Raw genomic sequence first — 24246 nt, forward strand, 5'->3', positions numbered from 1 at the left:
ATGTTCAGCTTTGTGGACTCAAGGACTGTTCTGCTACTTGTAGCATCCCAAGTTGTTTTACTATCCCTGGTCAGATGTCAAGAAGAGGATGACCGTAAGTTGCATTTTTTTTTTCCTTTTTACTTGCAAAAAAAAAAAAAGTTTGTTTGTAACTCTGATCTCTGAACTTTTCTGTTGTCATTTCAAAACTGTCTTCCTGTAGTTTCAGGAGATTAGTAGAGAGTAATTCAGATGCCAGTGGTTTAGTGTCCAAAAAAAAAAGAGCTGGATGCAGTTTTTTATTGTGATGACAAATTATTTTACATGCCATTTACAAAGTAGTAGTTGTTAATGATTTCTGACGCTGTGAGTTATTCCTGTCAAACAGGCTGTCAAAGGTCTTGCCAAGGAAGCATTTCTTTCTGTTGGATAGATGAGGCTGTCAAGGTGCATCTGTGTGGGATGGAGGACCAGGTGAACAAGTGTCTGTTTGTCCTCACCTGGATCCTCCTGCTCAGCCTTTCCTGCTGTGTTTGGTCACATCATAGTGCGAGTTTTTAGGGGGGGAAAAAGCTTCATAAATGCCTTCTTTTCTGCCAGTATCTTGCAGAAACACTTGGCCACTATGAGTAAATGAAATGTGAGTTTAATTGTTTGTTTTTTTTAAGACTTGTAAAATAAGTCTCAGCCGCAGGGTTTGGCTGGAGCAGAGTCAGGGTTTTCATGATGTGAAGTGACAGGGTCAGACAGTGCTTGACCTCAGACTAGCAGGCTCAAAGGGTAGCAGGAGGGGAGTAGGACAGAGAACAGCGTTCACAGCAGGGAGTCAACAGATGATGGATGTATAGTTGTATTTATAGCAAGATGGACTGTTTTATTGCTTCCACTTCTTGCCCCTCTTCTATTTATTCAAAATTTACCACTGCGATTTAGTAGATTTTATCTGCAAATAGTCAAAACTAATTTCTGATCATGAGTCAAACAGTCTTGTAACATGTATGTGCTAAGTATCACTTTCACAAATAACAGCAGTTAGTAGGCTCAGTCCTAAACTGTATACATTAAACAAATCGCCCATTCTCAATTCCCCAATGTGTTTACACTGGCGCTTAACACAGCTATGGGACCCAGATGGAGAAATTTAGAAGGAGCCTCTGTTTACTTAGGGCAGCAGCTTGTCAATTGGGCACAGTATCCCTATAAGAGAGGTTCATTCATACGAGCAGCAGAGCAGGCCCGCAGGTTAAATATACTCAGCCAACGACGTGAAATACCTCAACTAGGGCTTCAAACACAACCGTTAACTGTGGCTCGTGTTGACATTACATTTTATGCTGCCATAAAATTCCCCTAATGATAACTTGGGGCATTTTCTTACCTGCTTCATGATTTAGAACTTGTACAGTAGAGTTGTGCTCCACAGCTACTGGTTTGTATCAGTGCATTTTTTGGGTCAAACCAGTACCTGTTCATCAGTCCTCTAACTCCATATTTGTTAAAATCACACTCAAGGTTTTATTCATGTTTTTTTTGCTGTTTTTAAAAATGTATACACTTTTCTCATACACAGCTGCACAACTTCATAAGGAGTTTTTATTTAATGCAAAATAACTTCTTTCTGCTTCTTCCTTCTATGCCCCTCCCCAATACTCGCTAACCATTCCTCCTCCATCATTACTCCTCCCACTTCCTTGCCTTGCCCTTTGACCCCTTACATCCTCTTATCCTTACTTCCTTCTTTTAACCCAACTTTTCTTTTTATAACATCTGCTATACCAACTCACAACACTGTTTAAATTCCATTACCTTTACCTGTCTCATTCTCTCTTGTACTAACCTTTCTGCCCTTTTATTGCTCCTGTTCCTCCCTCCATGCACCCCCTGCTGGTCACCACAGAGGAGGCAGGTGGCTGCATCCAGGACGGCCAGCAGTATAATGATAAGGATGTATGGAAGCCAGAGCCGTGTCGTATCTGTGTGTGCGACAGCGGAGCGGTTCTGTGTGATGAGATAATCTGCGAGGAGATCAAAGAGTGTGCCAACCCTATCATCCCATCTGGAGAGTGCTGTCCCATCTGCCCTGCTGATGCCAGTTCCCCCATTGGTTGTAATTTATTTATTCACATACCCATAAATAAATTACTCTTTTAGCTTGCATTTATTTCCTTCCTGGCTAACACTTTTGAATGGGGAACAGCCACTTAATCCAAATATTCAGCCTGAACAGGGCTGGAGTAGTCGCTGATTTTAGTGTCTGGGTGCAGTTTTGATCGTTTTTGCTGCTGTAAAATATTATAGTTTTATTATTTGACTTTTTACTCAGTCAGCACTGGATGTTCCCTATTCCAAAGTGACCCGCTATATACCAGATAAGCAACATTATCAGGATTGTAACACTCCCAATTGAAAGTCTTTTCCATGTGGGATTTGGATCCTGAGATGTGCTGTCTGGGCTTCATCTAATCCAGCTAAGATGACTAAGATGAAATCTATGCTCATACTGAGCCAATGATTAATTTGACCCATTTGAAGGTCTGTGTCTCTTGTGAGTCTTTTCATCATTTTATGTCAAGAAGATACTATATAGATGACCTTATCTAGTGTCAGGTTCTTGTAAACAGCTACTATGTTTCTTGGTATATTCAGAAATCCCTAATTTCAACAAAATGGCAACTTGCTAAGAATGCTTTCATTGACATCTCAATGTTTGCTCTTTGTGTAGGCTATTATAAATGAATAATCTTTAAAATTACTTAAGGTTTTGTCCCCCCCAGATTTGTTACGGAAAATATTTGATTTAAATATTTCAACAACTTTGAAAAGGCAGTCATTGCCATGCTTTAATAAATAAGCTAATCTTTTTGACACCAATCGCTTCTACTCACTTTTACAACCTAAACCCTCATCTCGTAGTCAATGCTTGCTTCTGCTTTATCTCTCACATCATTAATATAATCTAGATGGGTTCTTCTCCTTTGGGTTTGGTAAATGGTATTTGATCATTTCAGTGTCCTTAGTTGTCCTTACAGGTCTTCTTTCTAAAGAATCAAAGCCTAGACTTTTAATCAGTCATGTGTCTGAACTGTGCCACTTCAAGGTATCACTTTTAATGATGTTCTTCTTTCTCTCCCGTCGGCCTTCCATCTGCAACATCAGAGGCAATTGGTGCTAAGGTGAGGCAGTGGGTGATGGGAAAAAATTGACATCCATGCACACAACAAGTATCAATGTGCATGAGTTATCACTGTCTTGTAATTATGGTGCTATAGAATTTGTGTTTCCAAAAAAAAAAAAAAAAAAAGTAAAACAACTCATGTCACATCTTTCTTTTATCAATCAGGGCCAGAAAGGAGAACCAGGAGAGATTGCAGATGTAAGTATGGGTCCTCATTAGTAAATAACATTAAAGTAATACTTGAAATAGTTGACACTCCATGTTTGTTCACAAACGTTGCAGTTTTCCTGAGAGAATTACTAGCCCCCCAAACAAACCTCTTTACCTCTGTGGCTTTGATTTGGAATAAATGACACAATTTGAATATCCAGCGCTCTGCCCATTCATGCCCATAGTGTTCACCTACACAAAGCACTTACTTCTCACAATCTCTTTCTTAGCTTAGCGTTATTTATTAAGCTACTTTTCCTTGAGTTTTCAACATTTTCCCTTGAAGAAACATGGCAGTTTGAGACTAAGTTTGTCTTGGGCCCTCTTTAAATGAGGAAAAACCTTGCATTCCTTGGACATAATGAACCCAATCAAATCCTCTTAGATCTTCTCAGCAACTTTGCTGCAAGTGCACATGTCAGGTGAAAAAAGTCAGCCAAATCAGAGGTTAAGAGGAGGTTATGTTTTTAGAAAAGCTTGTCCTGTCAAAGTAAATCCTCATCAGATTTAGTTTTTAGCTTGATGTCCACCTCCTACAAAGATGGAATGTTCTCTAATTTTAGGTGTTCAGAAAGTGGTATGAAAGGAGTCAGAATGAAAAATGGCAGTAAAGAGCCACTAAAGACAAAAGCTGCAGAAACCTGAAAGAAGCTTTCTTTTTGTCTTTGTGCAGGTCGTAGGACCAAAAGGACCACCAGGCCCTATGGTAAATATTAAACATTTTATTGATTTTATTGCGATTTTTGCAAAAACTGAGAAAAATGCTGCATATTCATTCTACACTCATCCAAACAGTGCATGACAAGGTTGTTGCTGCACAACGGCATGACTGTTATTCTGAGTAAGAGTTTTAACCACTCTGTGAATGTTACTAAAACAAACATGTTTGTCTTTGCAGGGCCCCTCAGGTGAACAGGGACCACGTGGAGAAGCTGGCGCTAAGGGCGACAAGGTAAAAGTCAATCTAGTTTATCAATCCACCCAGTACATCATTCAGCAGAAATTGCCTCATTTAATGTTAGAATGTGATTTCAGCACTGGACCACCTGATACTGGGTCAAACAGCAGGAGCTCTGATCTTTATTATAATTGAACTGACGTGAATGTGTGCATGTATAGTTTGAGACTGCAGTGGTTGTACTACTCAAACTCAGGAACATCAAAGTATAAACCCTGCGAAAGACACTGATAAAACAAACAGCAAACCATTTGAACCAGTGAGAAACTGTTTCCTATAACTGTGTGGCTTACAACCAGAGTTAGACAGTATGTTACAGAATGGCAAGAGAAGTAATTTAATGTGTAATCCAAAATATGTATCTAACACTGACTCTTGCTAATTAACACACACTTGTGTGCAACAGGTGCACCAAGTCCCACATGGTGGTCTTGCTGTACATCTTTAGAACACTGATATAATTTGTTAACTGAAATCTTCTTTAATGCTTTCAGTTACTTAGAGAAAACATCTGTCTCTCTTTTCCCTAGGGAAATCCTGGACCTCGAGGAAGAGATGGCGAGCCTGGCACCCCTGGAAACCCCGGACCAGCCGGCCCACCTGGACCACCTGGACCACCAGGGCTCGGAGGGGTGAGTCTGAGGACACTGCTGTAAAGTTTGGCTTAAAAAATGTTTTGTCAAATCCACATCTCTCACAGTTAGGCCCTAATAGAACAGTATTACCCTCACATAAGATGTTTCAATAAGTAAGAAGACAGAGGCTAAACACACTGTGATTCAGATGGAAAATGAATAATTTAAGTCACAATTGATATCAGTGTTGTTTTCATCACTGAGTGTTTTGGTTGCTATTTTGGCAAAATCCTAGGATTAAACGGATGCATGAATGTTCTCTAAAATTTCTCTTTGGCTGCACTTGACTTGCTCCAACAGCACGAGATTAGTCCACAAAATCGTGTCATTTTTTCTGAAAGAGGATAAAGGGAAAAGCATAAAGAAGTAAACGGGCAAACAAGCAGATCAACACACTACAGACGCCTAACACCTGTCTTAGAAATAATATGTATGAACTATTGTGTACAAGGAGCAGGTGCAAATTTATCAGACATATCATCTTTTATTTTACTGAAACATCATTTAGACAATATTTGTGGCCCACTTAACCCGGGCACATAAACTGCACAACCTGACTCTCCATCTTGGTTTTGTGTGTTTGCAGAACTTTGCTGCTCAGATGGCTGGAGGTTTTGATGAGAAGGCTGGAGGTGCTCAGATGGGTGTGATGCAGGGACCAATGGTGAGTATTGCTGTTTACTGCTGGTGTGTCCTACACAACAAGATGTGCTATATGTGTACTTTTGAAGAAGTAAGAGAAAACCTGTTACTGACATTCAGCTAGTTTCTGAGTTTCTGCTGAAATAGGTAGTAAAAAATACACTGTGTTTCACTGAGATGAATACAGTGCTGCCACCTAGTGGCTCAGTGATTTCCCTTCAAAACAGAGATCCACCTTTTTCGCAGAACACAGAACTGGATCTGAAATTTAAAAGAATATCACTAGTGTTTGAGTATGAATCACATTGAAGTCTGCCTTAAGAGCCTTGTTACACAAAAAAATATATACTTTAGAAATCCCTAGAAAAAGATTGTAAAGGTTTTCTAGGAAAGAAAATGTAGAGATGTCAACTTTACCCTTTAGATATTGTCTTATTTTTATATTTTTTGGGGCCCAAAAATGGAGACAGACTTAAATTTGACCTCATTCTCAGTAGCTTTGCAAGTTGAACGCATCATTTCTGAAACCTGTTTCATTAATTTCCATCATTCTGTGGTATAAAAAAAAAAAGAAAAAGAAAAAAGAAAAGAAAGAAAACTATGCTATATCAGCTCTTTCTACATGTCGTGTGTTTCTTTTTCAGGGTCCTATGGGTCCCCGTGGTCCACCTGGACCTTCTGGAGCTCCTGTAAGTACATTTGTTATTGGGCTAATTCAACATATGATTGTGCTCTGTAATAATACAGCTGATGTGCAAATATGTCAAGAATTGTTGGCATAAATAAAAAAAATCCTAATGCTTTGCAATGTCATTTGCATCAATAGGGACCACAGGGTTTCCAAGGTGGCCCTGGAGAGGCTGGAGAGCCCGGTCCAGCTGTAAGTATTAATATCAATCCCATGATGCATCTGTGTATCTAACGGGCTGACTTAAAACTAGAATTGTCACATCTGGTGTAATGTTTCTTTCATAAAAACAAGTGTTGATTACAAATAGTGCTATAAGTTCATTTTCAGCTCATCCCTGTTTGATGTCTCCATATTACAATCTAATATTACAATAACATTTTGAGCTGTAACTACGGAATTTGTTCAATATTATTCAGGCAGGTCAAAATGAAACTCACCTAAGCCTGTCTTTCTGTCAGTAATGATTTGCCTTGTTTTGCTTTGTGACAGGGACCAATGGGACCTCGTGGACCACCTGGACCTTCTGGAAAACCAGGAAGTGATGTGAGTGTTAAGGCTTCAGCTGCATATGAAAGTCATTGAAATATAAGTACAAAACCTACAGTAAGCCAAGGTCAAAAGCCTAACCACATATTTTTACACATAAAAACTTGTCCTTATGTGCTAATGTTCCAGCCAACAATGAAACTACTTGAGTTTATTTCCTTATTTTTATATTACACAGATGTCTGAGTCAGTCTGTTGTTCCACAACTTCTCCAAAGTGTAATTACTTTTAATTATAAACTCTTTGCACCACCAGGGGGCACTGTCTGTCTCCTAACAGTACTGAAGAAAATGATGACTTCACAATACTCAGGCTACATCATGTATACAGTAGACTTCCACTACAGTCAAGTGCAGTGCAGCTTCATCGTACTATGCAGCTACTCTGCTACAGCAAATAATTTGTATTTCTACCTGCGTGTTTCCAGGGTGAAGCTGGCAAACCTGGCAAAGCTGGTGAGCGTGGACCTGCAGGGCCTCAGGTGAGCAAATAAAAACCAGTGATTATTTGATTGTTACATACTGAAATGTAAATTTATTTCACCTGTTGCATATGGGAATACATCACATGTAAAAGATAAGAGACTTAGACCTCTTTAAAATTTATTTCAGGGAGCTCGTGGATTCCCTGGAACTCCTGGACTTCCAGGAATCAAAGGACACAGAGTGAGTGTTTTAACCACATCACTGATAAACTGTTTAGTCTTCACAAAGTTGTCTCTGCTCCTTAATTGCATACAATGACTGACTGATGTGTGAATCCTGATGTACCTGGTCATGTTTCTTTGCAGGGTCATCCTGGTCTGGATGGAGCTAAGGGAGAGACTGGTGCTGCAGGAGCCAAGGCAAGATCATCTGATAAAACCATTTAAACCAGAGAAAAAAAATCTGATTATTATCCATGTTGTTAATTACATTGCTTTATGCTTCTAATTTTTCTGATCTTTGTCCATCAGGGTGAGGCTGGTTCTGCTGGAGAGAATGGTGCTCCTGGACCCATGGTGAGTCTCCACTGCTTTATCTGCTCTGCCATGTTGTTCTGAGCTTTCTGACAGACTCAGTTTCTTGCTGTTTTTGCTTCATGTTTCAGCTGTGGTAAAATAATAAAGAATAAACTGATTAATTGTATCTTTTTCATAGGGCCCTCGTGGTCTGCCTGGTGAGAGAGGACGCCCTGGAGCTGCTGGAGCTGCAGTGAGTAACAATTTTTTTATATGCTTTGGTCTATGAAACGTTATGGTGCACAGAAGTGATTGTCCTCTCTTTTCACTTTTCAGGGTGCACGTGGAAATGATGGTCTGCCCGGTCCTGCTGGTCCACCTGTACGTATCATAGTCCCAATGGTTTTTTTTGTCTACTTCATCCAGCAGATTTTTATTTACAATTATGTTACCTTTGATATCACAGCTGCAAATTAACTCTCACCTGAAACTTTCTATTTTCTCTTTAGGGACCTGTTGGTCCTGCTGGAGCTCCTGGTTTCCCAGGATCCCCAGGAGCCAAGGTTTGTACAGATCACATCATCCAAAATGAATATTTATGTCTAGCAGACCTTATATATTCAAACAAAGCAATAAAGGCCTGGTATAAGTAATTTCAGTTTATCACTCTGTTCTGGTCACATTGATCAGTATCTCATCGTTTTTGAAGATTTTCTTGTCAAGGAAGAAAAAGATACTTTCAGAGTCTTTTCATATTTAATGGACTTCCTTAGAATAAAAACTAATAATGTAAACACAGACATGTGGTTGCTGTGTCATACATTAGGCAGCACACTGTATAATTGTCAAGACAGGTGCAGCACGGCACTAGGTTCAGCTGTATTGTTTGGAGGCAGAAATGCTGCATTCACAGGTTAATGAAATGCAGAACACAGTATTTTTTTCTGCATGTTAATGGTACATTTATTGTGTCCTGTCAGGGAGAAGCTGGTCCTACTGGTGCCCGTGGAGCTGAAGGAGCACAGGGACCCCGCGGAGAGGCTGGTACCCCAGGATCTCCCGGACCCGCCGGAGCATCGGTTTGTTTGTCATCATTTACCTTGATCATGCAAACTTTGATTTACTCCAACCATGCTAATTATTTATCACTTCATGTAATGTATCTGATGCTCTGTCTGTTTAGGGTAACCCCGGTACTGACGGTATTCCTGGAGCTAAAGGATCTGCTGTAAGTCCATCCTCTTCATCAATGGATTCAGTCCATTACTTTCATTACTCCATTACTTTATCTTACTTTATATTTCATACAGATAGTATTTGACTTTATTGTGATATTTTATTGCTTCTTTCTCTGTGAAGGGTGGTCCTGGTATTGCTGGTGCTCCTGGATTCCCTGGCCCCCGTGGCCCACCAGGACCACAGGGAGCAACTGGACCTCTTGGGCCCAAAGGACAGTCTGTGAGTCAGCTGGGGATCATCCAGAACAATTTGAAACATCAATGCCAGCTCATAATGTGATTATTTATTGTTGTTTCTTGTCTTGTTTAGGGAGACCCTGGTCTTCCTGGATTCAAAGGTGAAGCTGGACCGAAGGGAGAGCTTGTGAGTTGTTCAGTTTCTACTTGATTTCAGTGGTTTTTCACCATATATATACCATAACCACAAGGAGACATCAGAATTAGATGCATTGACATATCTTAATTTTTCCAGGGCCCTGCTGGTCCTCAAGGTGCCCCCGGCCCTGCAGGAGAAGAAGGAAAGAGAGGCGCCAGGGGAGAGCCTGGAGCTGCTGGACCCCTCGGACCTCCAGGAGAGAGAGTAAGTAACTGAGATGTACATTACATGTAAGGGTTCATTTTTTATAAACAGCATAGAAAACATAGGCTACTTTATGCTCAGTCTAATCCAGTTTATGTTTGTGTTTATGTTTCCAGGGAGCTCCCGGCAACCGTGGTTTCCCCGGTCAGGATGGTCTTGCTGGTGCTAAGGTGGGTCCACTGATATGTCTTGAACAGTTGGAACTGGCATCAGACTGTCAGTGTAGCATGACAAAGATGCTACAATGGATTATTGTTCTACATATTTAAAGCCTGCCTGCTTTGGTCTTCTATTTTTCAGGGTGTCCCTGGTGAACGTGGTGTTGCTGGTGCTGCTGGGCCTAAAGGTGCTTCTGGAGACCCAGGACGCACAGGAGAGCCTGGTCTCCCTGGAGCCAGAGTGAGTCCTACATCTTTACTGATTTTAAGTCCAAAACCATTTGGGAAGCGAAGCGCTACGCGATTGTAGCCTTCTTGAGGAATATTTAGTGTGGTTGGTTTGACATGACTGATTTATTTGTAGTCTATGCACTGTTAAAAATTTGTCCCACCTCTTAAGTGATGCTGACAGTTTCTGAAATGTGTGCACCTTTGATAGGGTCTTACTGGTCGTCCCGGAGATGCTGGTCCTCAAGGCAAAGTTGGACCCTCTGTGAGTACAGTATTAATTCAGTATTGCCCTCTATCATAGATGTTTCATTGCAGCTTTATAGAGTGCACATAACTGAGAACAGAACATTTTACATTCTGTTCCCAGCCACAAAGCCTGACATACAACCTATAGACTGCTATTTAGACAAAGGGAATTTTTGCTTGATAGCATGATAATGTTTATGTACACATCCAGTTGTTTAGTTTGCAATAAAATTACAATAGGAACACAAGTTCATTTCTAGATAAATACTGTCCAAATATCTCCTATACCTCTGGGTGTCAGTGCTGACTTGTGATGTTTATTTGTGCCGCTGACAGGGTGCCTCTGGTGAGGATGGTCGCCCCGGACCACCTGGTCCTCAGGGAGCTCGTGGACAGCCAGGAGTGATGGGATTCCCTGGACCAAAAGGAGCCAATGTACGTGTGTGAACTTTTTTTTTCATAGCAATAGATTAGGAACAATACACTACAACACACAACATTTTCATATAGCGTATTAAATGTATTTGAAAATATGTAGTTTAAATACATCAAAGTACAACATTTTAATAACTAAATTACATCACTGTTGCCAATCTTGGTGCTATCTGAAGCCAAACAGACTTTCCACAAATCATTTACTCTGATATCTCCCAAATAGGGTGAATCTGGAAAGCCAGGAGAGAAGGGTCTTGTGGGTCGCCCTGGTCTGAGAGTAAGTATGTTTTCTCTGTAAATACGTTACCTTCATCCAAACCTCAGCTGGATGCATCACCTTCTGTCTCCAGAACAATTTTCATAATTTATATATGTCTTTCTACAAAGGGTCTGTCTGGAAAAGATGGTGAGACTGGTGCTGCTGGACCTCCTGGCCCTGCTGTGAGTATCTCAGCATCATTGCATGTTGTGAGATTTGCCTTATATTAATTTAGCAGTCTTGCTCTTTACTCTTGATTGATCCCCCCTGTTTTTGGTCTGTTTTAGGGCCCTGCTGGAGAAAGAGGAGAGCAAGGACAGCCTGGACCTTCTGGCTTCCAAGTGAGTTTATTTTGTCATCCAATCCCTGATACACATGCCTGTAAACCCAGAACAGGAATACAAGGTTCACTCCCCGAAGCTTGAATAGCCTTAATTTAGGAGATATGTATTTGAGCTGCAAGAGGAATAAACTTCATGGAATCATGTATTAAGGAAAACAGCAGACTTAGAGGTTATGGCCTAGCCTATATTTACAGACATTATCTCACTAACTGCTTTGCTGTTGTTGGACAGGGTCTGCCTGGACCATCTGGTGCCCCAGGAGAGGCTGGAAAACCTGGAGACCAGGTGAGTGTTCGCTCTGTCCAACTGATGTGCTGCACCTGTGAGTCTATCTTTGTCGACATATTGTTTCGGCCACAAAGTATCCTACAGCACATCGAGTATGGCATATAGCTTGCATGCCAAAAGACTTTATGGTGAAGTAAGAATGTATCGTATACTTTGCTGAGATATGAAGTGACTGTCCCATAAGTTTAGAAATATAGCAGAGAGAGTAAAAGACAAGCAAAAAAGCCTCTGCTTTAGGATTACTTAGTGTATTTATGATTAAAAGTAGCTGCAACATATTCCCTTCAACATCAATCTAGAATAACTATCATGATTTGCTTGACAACAACACAACAAACAAACCATTTATTCATCCCAGTGTTAATGCTTAATGCTAATTATGAACTGATTGTTAAACATATTAATTGTATCTTTAAAAATATATATATCACATCACAAAATGGCTTATCCGCCCTCTGTGCAAGTGCTTGAACCAGATCTTATACAAGGTCTTATTCTTTTTTTAATTGCATATAATTGGGCCTGGGCTGCAAGGTGGTGCAGTTGGTAGCACTGTTGCCTTGCAGCAAGAAGGTTGCTGGTTCGCGTCCCCCACACAGTCCAAAAGTATGTTGAGGTTAACTGGTGATTCTAAACTGTCCGTAGGTGTGGATATGTCTCTAAGTGTAGCCTTGTGATAGACTGGTGACCTGTTCAGGGTGTCCCCTGCTTTCACCCTACGTCAGCTGGGATAGACTCCAGTCCCCCATGACCCTAGTGAGGATTAAGAAGTGTATAGACAATGGATAATTGGGCCTTTTAATTCTGTGATTTATATGAAGTGGCTGCTGCGCACTGTAATTTGTTTGTGTTTAATAACAAAACAATATGAAAGTCCTATGTGTGACTGCAGAACAAGATACAATCATGTAAAATGAATTCTGTTGGCCATTCACGCTAGGATTAACAAGGAGACCTCACTAGAAGATATAAAATGGTTGTATCTGGAATTATTCAATTAACTGTAACTGTCTGTTTTGTCCATAGGGTGTTCCTGGAGAGGGTGGCGCTCCCGGTGCTGTTGGAGCTCGAGTGAGTTTTCATGTTCAGAATTCACATCTTCATTTCCAATGTTGTCAATACAAATAGAGCTGCACACATGTGCAATTATGTTTTTTATATACATACACAGTTCATACATGTACAATATGCTAAGTCACATTGTTGGTTCCATACATGAAAGCCTTAACTTCATCATCCTAACTGAGCTATTTCTGCATGTTCCTGTTTCTCCTATTAATCTGCTGCCTCTTTGTGTCTAACAGGGTGAGCGTGGTTTCCCTGGTGAGAGGGGTGGTGCTGGACCACAAGGTCTTCAGGGACCTCGTGGACTTCCCGGAACACCTGGAAGTGATGGACCCAAGGTCAGTGGATGACTCTTCAATCCGCCGAAATTATTGTTTAATTGCGTTTGTTACAGGCAAATGAATATCCACTAAACTAGAAAATGCAGCTGCAGCTTCTCTGCAGGTGTTTTAATTATTTATCACGTTGCATGTGCAGCTTGAACGAATGTGTGGACCAATCTGTGTGGCCTAGATTTATGGTCTAGAAGAACTTCATATCATCAGTGCCACCATGAAATGTGCAAAAAAAAAATGGAGCTGTTGGGCTAAAAAACTAATAGAATAATTTCAGAAACTACAATGAATTTGGGATTATTTCTTTTAGCTGCTTTAGATTTTTGATTGGAGTTAATTCACTTCAGTTATTTTCAATTCATTTAATTTCAATTCAGTTAATTTCAGTTCAATTCAGTTTAATCCGTTTCAGTCAATTCAATATGCTTTACTGACATTGACACCAGAATATACAGATTACAACTAAAAAGTGTATATAACACAATATACTCCATGAAATCGCAACATGCAGCTTTATGCTTGATATGAAATGTTAATCAGTTTTAAACTTGTTGGTGGGAAGATTGTGTTAAATTTAGACAGGGATAGGCTAGCAGCTCCCCCCAGTTTTCAGTCTTTGTGCAAAGCTAATATGACATGAGAGTAGTGTTTGTCTGCTTGTCTAACACAGCAAGTAAGCATATTTCAAAGTTTTAACGAACTGATTTTAGAAGAAATGGGAAAAGAGAAATGTCAAAGACCTTTCTGAATTATTTATCCATTGGTGGATATGACAAACGTGAATCTGCAGCCTTGGTCTTTGATGAATGGTTTAATAAGGTTTTTCAACACTTCTATAAAGTACTGCAGGTTCAATATGACACCTTGGGCATTGTACATACGAGAAAAACCACCATACTTATGCTCAGGATCAAGTATTTATCAGAAACATGACAAAATTTGACGAACCAGTCATCTCAAAATCTTAATCCTTGTTTTTTATCAGGGAGCCATTGGACCAGCTGGTACTGCTGGACCACAGGGACCCCCAGGCCTGCAGGGTATGCCCGGAGAGAGAGGAGCTGGTGGTATCCCAGGACCCAAGGGAGACAGAGTGAGTAACAGATTCCTTTAGAAGTTGTTGTAGCAGACTTTTTCTTAAAATTGTAGATTCTTTCATGAGTGAAAATGCAGCTTGTACAAGTGTAGCTTGTAGTATAGTGCACATTACTGGTAGTTTCATATGTTTAAAATGCAGGCCTGCTTTTTGTCCAACAGGGTGACAATGGAGCAAAGGGACTTGAGGGCGCTCCTGGAAAGGACGGATCTAGAGTGAGTTCAGAACGAACCCTTGTTCTCTTTTGTTTATTTCACCTTTGTAGAGTAAAACATTTCAAAGGCTCATCAAACAAAAAGAACAACATTCAGTCACATCCAATCTCTGTTCTCTCTATTGTGTTTCCTCCTCTTATCTCTCCATCCATGTTCTTTTCTTTTTCAGGGTTTGACTGGTCCTATTGGTCCTCCCGGCCCATCTGGACCAAATGGTGCCAAGGTAACAATAATAACATTTCACATAGCGCTACTGAAGGGATGAACTAGGGTCTAGTTTAGACCAGAATTCATATTGTATACAGGCCATTTTGGTTGTTTGGATTGACGGTTTCTCTTCTATCCAGGGTGAGACTGGACCTACTGGACCCTCTGGTGCTCCCGGTACTCGCGGTGCTCCTGTAAGTACCTCTTCTCTTGTGAAGTGTCAGGAGCACAGTATAGAGTACACAGCGGTGTAGGGCAGATGGCCGGGTATGTGGGCTGAAGTCTATATTAATAGAACCCCTTCCTAATAAAAATTTTACTGACTGAGGGAAGAGCATTTTCTCAGTGTAAACCCATTCGTTGCCGTGACAAAAATGTATTCACAATTGTTACCTCCAAACAAGTTCTGATTTCTCATCTAATCAAGTCTCAAAATAAATTTTTGGAACCTGTGCCAAAGGAAGTCACCAGCACTAAAATGTTAAGAATCAAGAATATAATTTGGGTGTCATTTACTCCATCACAATAGCCATTTCTATTATTCAAATAGTCAGAAATAACAGAAAAATGGGTAGATTTTGGTCAAACAAGGGAATGCATTCACTGTACACAGACTGGTCATGTTTACTGTTGTGTACAGTTGCAGCCCAAAGGCCCACTCTGAGCCAGAAAAACCTAAAAATGTAATCAAATGTTAACAGTAGTGTACTGTTTTTCCAAAATATGGTTGAAGAAATAAAAGATTTGTTGGTTTTTAGAGCCCAAAACAAGATTGATTTTTAACAGAAGGCTAGTGTACAAACTGACAGTGTGAACTGAACAACAAAAAGACAAAGGACATTTTTACATTTGGTACAATAAAAGTATTTCTTTGGTTTCTAAAATATATTTAAGACACTACAATGTGTCATGCATTGCTGCCTTTGAATAAATGCTCCCAATCCATACAAATGTAACTTGCCTTGACATTAATCCTTTACTGTTTTAGGTGTTTTAGTGGTATGTGCTTTTTTTCATATGTTAGAGAGCTGATGTACCTCAGTTCTGGGTCATAAAGATAAAGACAGTAAAATACTGGTGACCATAGCTGCCGTCATTTTACTGCAATTTTACAGGAAAATTTATTACAGTGTATGATAATGTTCCTCATAAATTAACGGCATTACAATATTGTAATGGGGGATCATTAAGCAGGATTACACAATACTAGTTAGTTTCCCCCTTATCATCCATGTATTTATTTGTCTCATTTGTATTTCCAAAATTTGATTATTTCTCTTTGATTCCCCCTCCCATTTAACTACTTACTTATACTTAATGTTAAGCTTGCTTAGCTTTTCTTTTAATTGAGAATGGTATATTAGTGTGACATGGAGGAAAAGTTTAGTCTTTTGTAACTAAACATAGTCCTCCAACAAAATTCTCAGTTCTAAAATACCTGTTCATATAAAGAGCACCAACCTGTCATCCCAAGCTCTCATTGACCGATAGTCTCTTCTGTGCTCTTGCAGGGTGACCGTGGTGAGGGCGGTCCTCCTGGGCCTGCTGGCTTTGCTGGACCTCCTGTAAGTACAATCACCATTATATGATCTATTCAAATGAAATAGAATTAAACCGCATTTATTGACATTCTACTAATATTACTTTCCTGTTTAAAATATGTAGGGTGCAGATGGTCAGCCTGGCGCTAAGGGAGAGCTCGGTGAAGGCGGACAGAAGGGAGAAGCTGGTTCTCCTGGACCCCAGGGACCATCCGGAGCCCCTGGACCTGTGGTGGGTATTTGAAATGAAAATAAAGTCCTGGAACCAGATACTCTGTATCTTGTATCCATCTGTGGATTCGATTAAACTGGAGATAGAAAACATTACACAGTCCTGCATAAGAGTCTTTACTTTAGAGCCACCCTACTGTGGCATGAACATGATTAATTATTTTTCGTCTTTTTCAGGGACCCACTGGTGTAACTGGACCTAAAGGAGCACGTGGTGCTCAGGGAGCTGCTGTAAGTAAATCCTATATTTTACATGCATAGCACTTTTCGTAGTTCTGCACCATGAGTGATTTATTGATTGAGTTTACTAACACTTAATCCTCTTCAGATAAGCAAAATGAGAGCTGAAATACAGTTTTGAAGTGAAACTAACCAAAATACTCCAAGTAAAAACATCAAAAGATTTCATCCTCTATTCGATTGTGAGAATATGTTGTTTAGCCATAATTAGTAATTAATTGATAATTTAGGGGTTTCACATCATTGATTAGACCAAACAAACTATCCTTAAGCAGCGGTGCCATGATATACTGATATTGACAATGACCATGAAATGTAAAAAATAATTAAATATAGGTATTATGTTCACAATACACCTATGATAAAATCATGAATAATCCAGTGCCAGCAACTATCTGGTGACACTCCAACATGGGAACAATATGCACTACAGTTAAGGTTGCAGACTGTCTCTCGACCTCCTTACACTTGTGCTTTGAGTGTTATTAATTTGCCAAGAAGACAAAAAGAGACAAAAGACAAAAACAAAACTTGAAAGGGATTTTGACAAATAGATTTTTTTTCTAAATATTCATTGACATCCAAAAAGATTGTTAATATTTGGCCATGAATATCATGCAGTGAAAGAATAATATTGTGACACACTTAATCCAAAAAACAGCCATTTGGGCTTTAAGAAATGTTAACAGGCATTTTTACTATTTTCTGACATTTTATAGACCAGTTCAGTTCAGTCGTTATTAAACTCCCATGGTGGCAATTTGGCTTCAGCATAGCAGATAAAAATATAAAACACTGACAACATGACACAATCCAATTCCAGAGTGGATGAAAAAATGAATAGAATAAAACACTCATTTAAACTTCAGATGATAAAAAAAAACTCCCAACTTTTAGAAGAGAAGAACATTTATAGTGACAGCTTTATATCTTTGGTGGTCTAAAGTATGAGCCTGAGGAGCAGAGAGTGAGCGCAGTCTGAGAGCACATTTCAATTTTAAACATTTCTGTCGAACAGATCAGGCTTTGTTTGTTTGCTATCATCTTCCCACTCTAAGACAAATAGTGTGACTGCTGCTGACCACCAACAGAATAATCATCAAATCAATAGATGATTAAAATAATATTAACTGTAGCCTTAAGAGGAGTGTTTAAAACCATTATTTGGATATAGTATGCACCATACAGAGAACTGGCAAGCTGAATTTACCTCCTATTTTTCTAACTTAACAGCAATGAGCACTGCAGAGATGCCTTTGATACCAAAATAATTCATACTTACTGTGGAGATACGCAGATAGACTACATCAAAAAAACTTCTTTTTTTTTTGCTCAATTCACAATGCAAATGAAAAGTATTTGTCTAAGGCTGCATGACGTGTTCCACACTGTCATATTGAGCTTTACAGGTCCACATCAGCAACAGTCTCCTAAAGGCATTTATCTGATGTCACATAAGTGTATAGGGGAAGAACTGCACAATCTTATTTAGCCTGTACTGAAAGCATATAAAGTCTTTGTCACAGCAAACACTTTGAATCTTGATAGAAGTAAAAAACAGACATTACTAATAACATGGTGCCGGTAAGTCATGATGGCTTCCCAGAAGGCCAGCGTGTACCATACCAGGGACTTGACACTGAAAGCGCTAATTTATTCATCATTCATTTTACCATAAATTGTATTAGTTGTTATTTACATGTGTTTTCTTACTGTGACAGGTCAAAAATCGTTAATCATTTAAAAATGTAATGTTATATCATTCTGCATTCAGAAAGCCATGCAGGCTATCTTGCCTTAGGACAGGTTAGGTGTTCGGTCAGACCACTGTGACCTGTAATCCATTATTTTGATGTAATCTCAAAACATTCTAAATAACCTCAGCTTAATATACAGGCCGAGAGGTTGGGATTTGTTTATATTTACCACAGTCTGTTTGTTGTTGACAGGGTGCCACAGGTTTCCCTGGTGCCGCTGGTAGAGTTGGACCTCCTGGTCCAAATGTGAGTATTTCATCAACAACAAACTCCAAGAAGAGATGAGTCTCTTTGCGTCTGTAAATTATTAGCTTTTGTGCTCTTTCCCACTAAATTTCTTTGTCCTTCCATCCCAGGGTAACCCCGGCTCTGCTGGTCCTGCTGGCCCTGCTGGTAAAGACGGTCCAAAGGGAGTTCGTGGTGATGCCGGCCCCCCAGGAAGACAGGGAGATGCTGGGCTTCGTGGACCCGCTGGCGCACAGGGAGAGAAGGGAGAACCTGGAGAGGATGGACCACCTGTGAGTTTCATTTTGTAGCTCACAAGAAGCCATAACTACTTTTGGCTGGAGTCATGCGGTCAGGCAACTTCCAGTCACAGTCACCTGCTTTTCAGCCTGATACTCACAGGTGCAGCTACACAAGAACATTTGACAACTCAGTCTCCTCTGTCCCGACTGTAGGGTGCTGATGGGCCTTCAGGTCCTCAGGGTCTCGCTGGATCACGTGGTATTGTTGGTTTGCCTGGTCAGCGTGGAGAGAGAGGCTTCCCTGGTCTCCCTGGACCTTCTGTGAGTACCTTTGTCAACACATGATGCTTTATTCTTTTTTTAGTTTCTGTGTAAGCTCGGTGAAAATTTAATAGACATCAGGTCAGTTCTGCAAAACAGGACTTACCTTATCATGTTCAAATTTAAATTTACATTTGACTTGCCTTAGATGTATCCTTGTTAGTTACAATATCTGTGAAAAGAGCCTGATTCTGATGAGCAATTCTATAACTGATTTATTAAAAGTCAGAAGATTCATTTTTTATAGATAATTCTGTGCCTTTAATGTCAGAGGAGACATTAAAATGTAATGACAATGTTTTTTCTGTGTGTAGGGAGAGCCTGGAAAACAGGGAGGTCCTGGCTCTGGTGGTGACCGTGGACCTCCTGGACCTGTTGGGCCCCCTGGACTTACTGGACCTGCTGGAGAGACTGGTAGAGAGGTCAGACCAATGACAATGATGCCCATATTTTTACATTACAGTGCTGGAAATAATGCTGAAATCTTGATGTATGAAATCAATTCATGTCATATGATTTTAAAAAAAAAAAAAATGTTTCTTTACTTCAGGGTACCCCAGGCTCAGATGGACCCCCTGGCAGAGATGGAGCTGTTGGAACCAAGGTGGGACACTTCAGCCTCACATAAAACTCTGAAACCAAATTGCTATTTGACAAAAATCTACCATCTGCTCGTATTCAGACACTGTTGTTATCCTGTGTCACCACCTTGTGTTGTCCTGCAGGGAGAGAGAGGTAACACCGGTCCTGCTGGTGCCCCCGGAGCTCCCGGTGCCCCTGGTGCCCCCGGACCTGTTGGACCTCTCGGCAAACAGGGAGACAGAGGAGAGGCTGTAAGTAGCACATGATACTGTTGGGGCTGCTGTTATAGTGTTGGGCACTAATTCATATTTTTAGTCATTAATTTTAATTTATGATTATGAGGATGCGCCCACACTTATCCTTTCTCTCTTTAGGGCGCTCAAGGACCCGGAGGACCCCCTGGACCAGGTGGTGCTAGAGGAATGGCTGTGAGTGTCATCATCTCCAATTAAAAGCTATCATTAAGTTGTTTTTGATTTATTTTTGATTGAAGTAATTAAAAGAGTGACACATATGCAGCTATGAATTTTATTACAATACTAACCGTTACTCCAGGGACCCCAAGGACCACGTGGAGACAAGGGAGAGGCTGGAGAGACTGGAGAGAGAGGACAGAAGGGTCACCGTGGTTTCACTGGTCTGCAGGGTCTTCCTGGACCTCCTGTAAGTGTCCATTTACCATAGTTCATTCCTGCAGTGCCACTTCTTCTCTGTCCTCTAATCCATGATCGTCCTTGTCCTGACAGGGTCCCGCTGGAGATTCTGGAGCTTCCGGACCTGCGGGACCAAGCGGCGCTAAGGTGAGAAAACCAAGAGAAAGAGAAGAAAAACTCTTGTTACATTTCCATCTTACAGTGTTAACAGCCAAGATATGTGATGGTAATGAAGGGCACAGGTTAGTCTTTTTCTAATTCTCCAATCACCTGACGAAGACGGGGACGGGAAAGGCTGCATGCTTTAATTACCCACCGCTGTGATAAGATGGGCAGCCAAGGCATTTTGTAATTACTCTCTGCGAGGAAAAGTGGCAGACAGACAGGGGGGACCATGATTTGTGAAACCACTCCTGCTGAGATCGGAAATGGGCTTCAATATCTACTTTAGATTAGCTAAGCACTGTTCACTGTTCATGATAAGAAAAATGAAGGGAAATGTCACCATACAAATAATCTTCATGCATAATAAGGCAAAGGGTCTGAGGGTAATAGAGAGAAACTGCTGGTGCATTTGAATTGCTTTATCAGATTTTTCCATATTCAGACTTCACAGTGGATCTAAAGAAATAACAAATATAGTTTTACATTTTGAACAAAAAGCAATGAGGACATGTTAGTATAACACTCACTGTTTCTGTAGGGACCACCTGGACCAGCCGGACCTGCTGGCAAAGATGGATCTAACGGACAGCCCGGTCCACTTGGACCTCCTGGACCTCGTGGACGTTCTGGAGAAAGTGGTCCTGCTGTATGTAACATGTCCTTCTTATAAATTCTACAACCTGCACAGGCCTATATACTGTTCTGTTCTAAGGTCTCATTTCCTGCTTCTCCCTCCTTCAGGGTCCTCCTGGTAATCCTGGACCCCCTGGTCCTCCTGGTCCACCTGGCCCCGGCATCGACATGTCTGCCTTTGCTGGCCTAGGTCAGACTGAGAAATCCCCCGATCCTCTCAGGTACATGAGGGCTGATGAGGCCTCCAGCTCTCTGAGGCAGCACGACGTTGAGGTCGATTCCACACTCAAGTCCCTCAACAACCAGATTGAGAACCTGCGCAGCCCTGACGGCTCTCAGAAGAACCCTGCCCGCACCTGCAGAGACCTCAAACTGTGCCATCCTGAATGGAAGAGCGGTAAGTTGACCAATCACCAAGGTCTGATCAGCTGCTGAAGTGACAGCACCTGTTTTTATAGACAGGTCTTACTTCTGTGCTGCATTTGATTCATTTTAAACATCCCTGAAAGACACTGGCTGTCTGTGTTGTCATTAGTATGAAACAGGGCTCAATTCTCAGCTTCCTTTAGGTCAAATGACAGAAAAAAAGCCTTCAGCACAACCAGTTATGCTGATGATGCTGATGATATATGTATCATGTCCTCCTGATTATTTGAATATTCTGATGCTGTGAATTCACAGTGGGGCTTTCAGAAGTCTAGAAAAGAGGTGGCCTGGCTGTCTTGCAGGGTCCAAACACCTGGAAAAACAACAGTTATCATTCCAATAACCTAATAAATTGTGAAAAAATATTGCTAAAGTGGGAAATTAAATTAAATGGAGAAAAATCTATATTATAGGCTCATATAAATTACACTGGTTAGATTACAGAAATATGTAACAAACAACATATATTATCCAAACTAACTAAGGAGGAAAACAACTTGTAGGACAGCCTTTGAACCACTGAGACTGTCTTATTAGTGGGCCATAAACCTGACTTGAAAAGACCAGTGTGTAGAACTTAGAGGGAATCTTTTGGCAAAAATGGAATATAATATTCATAATTAGAGTTTTATTAGTGTATAATCATCCAAAAATAAGAATCGTTGTATTTTCATTAGCTTAGAATGAGCCTTTTTTATGTACAGAGGAAGAGGGTCCTTTTTAATGGAGTCCACCATGTTGCACTTTTCTACAGTGTCTCAGAATGTAAAAACCAAACACTGTATCTAGTCATGTTTAGCAACTGTTGGAAAGGTAGGGTGAGAGGGGGGGGGGGCTCAGCTGGTTGTAATCTGCAGTTTCACTATTAGATGCCCTAAATTACAAACATTGGACCTTTAAAATCCTGCTACATCAATTCTTTATATATTAAGTGACTTCCTCTAACTTTGATTTTGGACATGAGCAATTCAACAAATAAAATTTTGCATTTACCTGTTGGGGTTCTATCCTTATCAATCCTCCTCTCTCATCTCTCCAGGTGACTACTGGGTTGATCCCAACATCGGCAGCACAGCTGATGCCATCAAGGTCTTCTGTAACATGGAGACTGGAGAGACCTGCGTCTACCCAAGCATCGCCAAGGTACCAAAGAAGAACTGGTGGACCAGCAAGAGCAAGGACCGCAAACACGTCTGGTTCGGAGAGACCATGAATGGAGGATTCCACGTGAGTGCACGAATACATCATTAGTGATCATTTCTGTGTGTAAACTGATCCTGAAGAGACTGAAACTGACGTGGAAGCTGCTAACCCTGCGACCTGTTGTCTGATTCCACAGTTCAGCTATGCTCAGGATGGCCCTGCTGCCAACGCTGCCAGCGTCCAGCTGACCTTCTTGAGGCTTCTGTCCAATGAAGCATCCCAGAATCTCACTTACCACTGCAAGAACAGCATTGCCTACATGGACCAAGCCACAGGCAACCTGAAGAAGGCTTTGCTGCTGCAGGGCTCCAACGATGTGGAGATCCGTGCAGAGGGCAACAGTCGCTTCACCTACAGCGTGCTGGAGGATGGCTGCAAGGTGAGGACTCTCTTTTATATACACTGTAAAAAAAAAAAAGAAAAAGAAAGAAAGAAAGAAAGGTGGGGTTTTTTTTTTAGGTTTTTAAATAGATTTTTGAACAATTTACTATTTTTGCAGATTTTCGCTGTTTCGTTAAATTACAAATAACTCACAAAATGACAGAAAAAACATGAATGTACATGTAAACTGTGAAGGAAGCAGGCTAAAACTGTACATAGTGTCCACAACAAAAATATAGATTGTTATGTGTGACCATAAAATTATCATACTGTATTTAAATCAGCAACAAATATCATTATCTTTCAGATATCTACTGTTATTTTAAAGAACAAAAATTATACTAAGGATTGAAAAATAGTACATACATTTTTAAACTGTTTGTTTATAGATTTTCTTAGTTTTAGTCAATTACACATAATATACAGTAAAATCACAAAAATAAGTTTTAATGTACATATTGACTGTAATATATATATAAATAAGCCAACACTGTAAATATTATCATTAAAAATCTTGATTTTTTAAAAGAGTAGTTTGTTCCTATACGATCTGTAAAATTTCACTGTTTTGCTGTATTTAGATCAGCTAAAAACAACTTTATTTTACAAACATTTGCTGTTATTGTCATTGATTTTTTAAAAACTCTTTTTTGATGCTACAGTATTCTACATTTCTTAAATGTATTTTTTCTGACACCCTTGCTGCCAGCTTTTTGCTTTTTTTTCTGTGAGATTTTACATTTTTTTATACAGTGCATGTAGAAATGTCATTGTCATTGCTGTAAACTAATACCTTTCTCTCTTCTCGCCCAACAGAGACATACAGGCCGGTGGGGCAAGACTGTCTTTGAGTACAAAACACAGAAAACCTCCCGTCTGCCAATCGTGGACATTGCTCCTATGGACATCGGAGGAGCGGATCAGGAGTTCGGAGTGGATGTAGGCGCAGTCTGCTTCTTGTAAAGTGGAGTATCACAATGGCCCCCCAAAAAAACACAGGAAATAAAATAAACTCAACCATGAAACATTACACACACTTCCACAATAAAGAAGACTGGAAATTGTAAAAGAAAATTGATACTTTTTCTCTCACAACGAAGTGCTCTCCAAGTTGTACTCCCTGGATGTTAGCACTGAAGGGCACCGGCAATATCTGTACACATCACCAGCATT

General features: G+C 40.4%; 1 protein-coding gene across 3 annotated transcripts; it reads left to right on the forward strand.

The window, feature by feature from the left end:
- Window positions 1-24036, forward strand: col2a1a (collagen, type II, alpha 1a). Of its 3 annotated transcripts, none has more exons than XM_008283676.1 (54): window positions 1-94; window positions 1877-2083; window positions 3136-3152; window positions 3320-3352; window positions 4038-4070; window positions 4263-4316; window positions 4853-4954; window positions 5544-5621; window positions 6244-6288; window positions 6426-6479; window positions 6780-6833; window positions 7264-7317; window positions 7448-7501; window positions 7627-7680; window positions 7792-7836; window positions 7976-8029; window positions 8113-8157; window positions 8286-8339; window positions 8757-8855; window positions 8960-9004; window positions 9136-9234; window positions 9325-9378; window positions 9487-9594; window positions 9711-9764; window positions 9895-9993; window positions 10192-10245; window positions 10566-10664; window positions 10888-10941; window positions 11052-11105; window positions 11211-11264; window positions 11499-11552; window positions 12582-12626; window positions 12860-12958; window positions 13941-14048; window positions 14213-14266; window positions 14436-14489; window positions 14614-14667; window positions 15985-16038; window positions 16139-16246; window positions 16423-16476; window positions 18435-18488; window positions 18599-18760; window positions 18923-19030; window positions 19345-19452; window positions 19581-19634; window positions 19756-19863; window positions 19987-20040; window positions 20168-20275; window positions 20359-20412; window positions 20969-21076; window positions 21172-21460; window positions 22529-22716; window positions 22829-23071; window positions 23890-24036. In XM_008283676.1, exons 1-54 carry the CDS (start codon window positions 1-3, stop codon window positions 24034-24036), a joined length of 4473 nt encoding a protein of 1490 aa, XP_008281898.1. The 3 variants fall into 3 exon arrangements, with proteins under 3 accessions (XP_008281898.1, XP_008281899.1, XP_008281900.1); XM_008283677.1 differs by having other exon boundaries at window positions 1877-2071; XM_008283678.1 differs by lacking the exon at window positions 1877-2083.
- The last annotated feature ends 210 nt before the right edge of the window (window positions 24037-24246 follow it).

The sequence above is a fragment of the Stegastes partitus genome, unplaced genomic scaffold (assembly GCF_000690725.1).
Source record: "Stegastes partitus isolate 25-593 unplaced genomic scaffold, Stegastes_partitus-1.0.2 Scaffold323, whole genome shotgun sequence".
Lineage (NCBI taxonomy): Eukaryota > Metazoa > Chordata > Actinopteri > Pomacentridae > Stegastes > Stegastes partitus.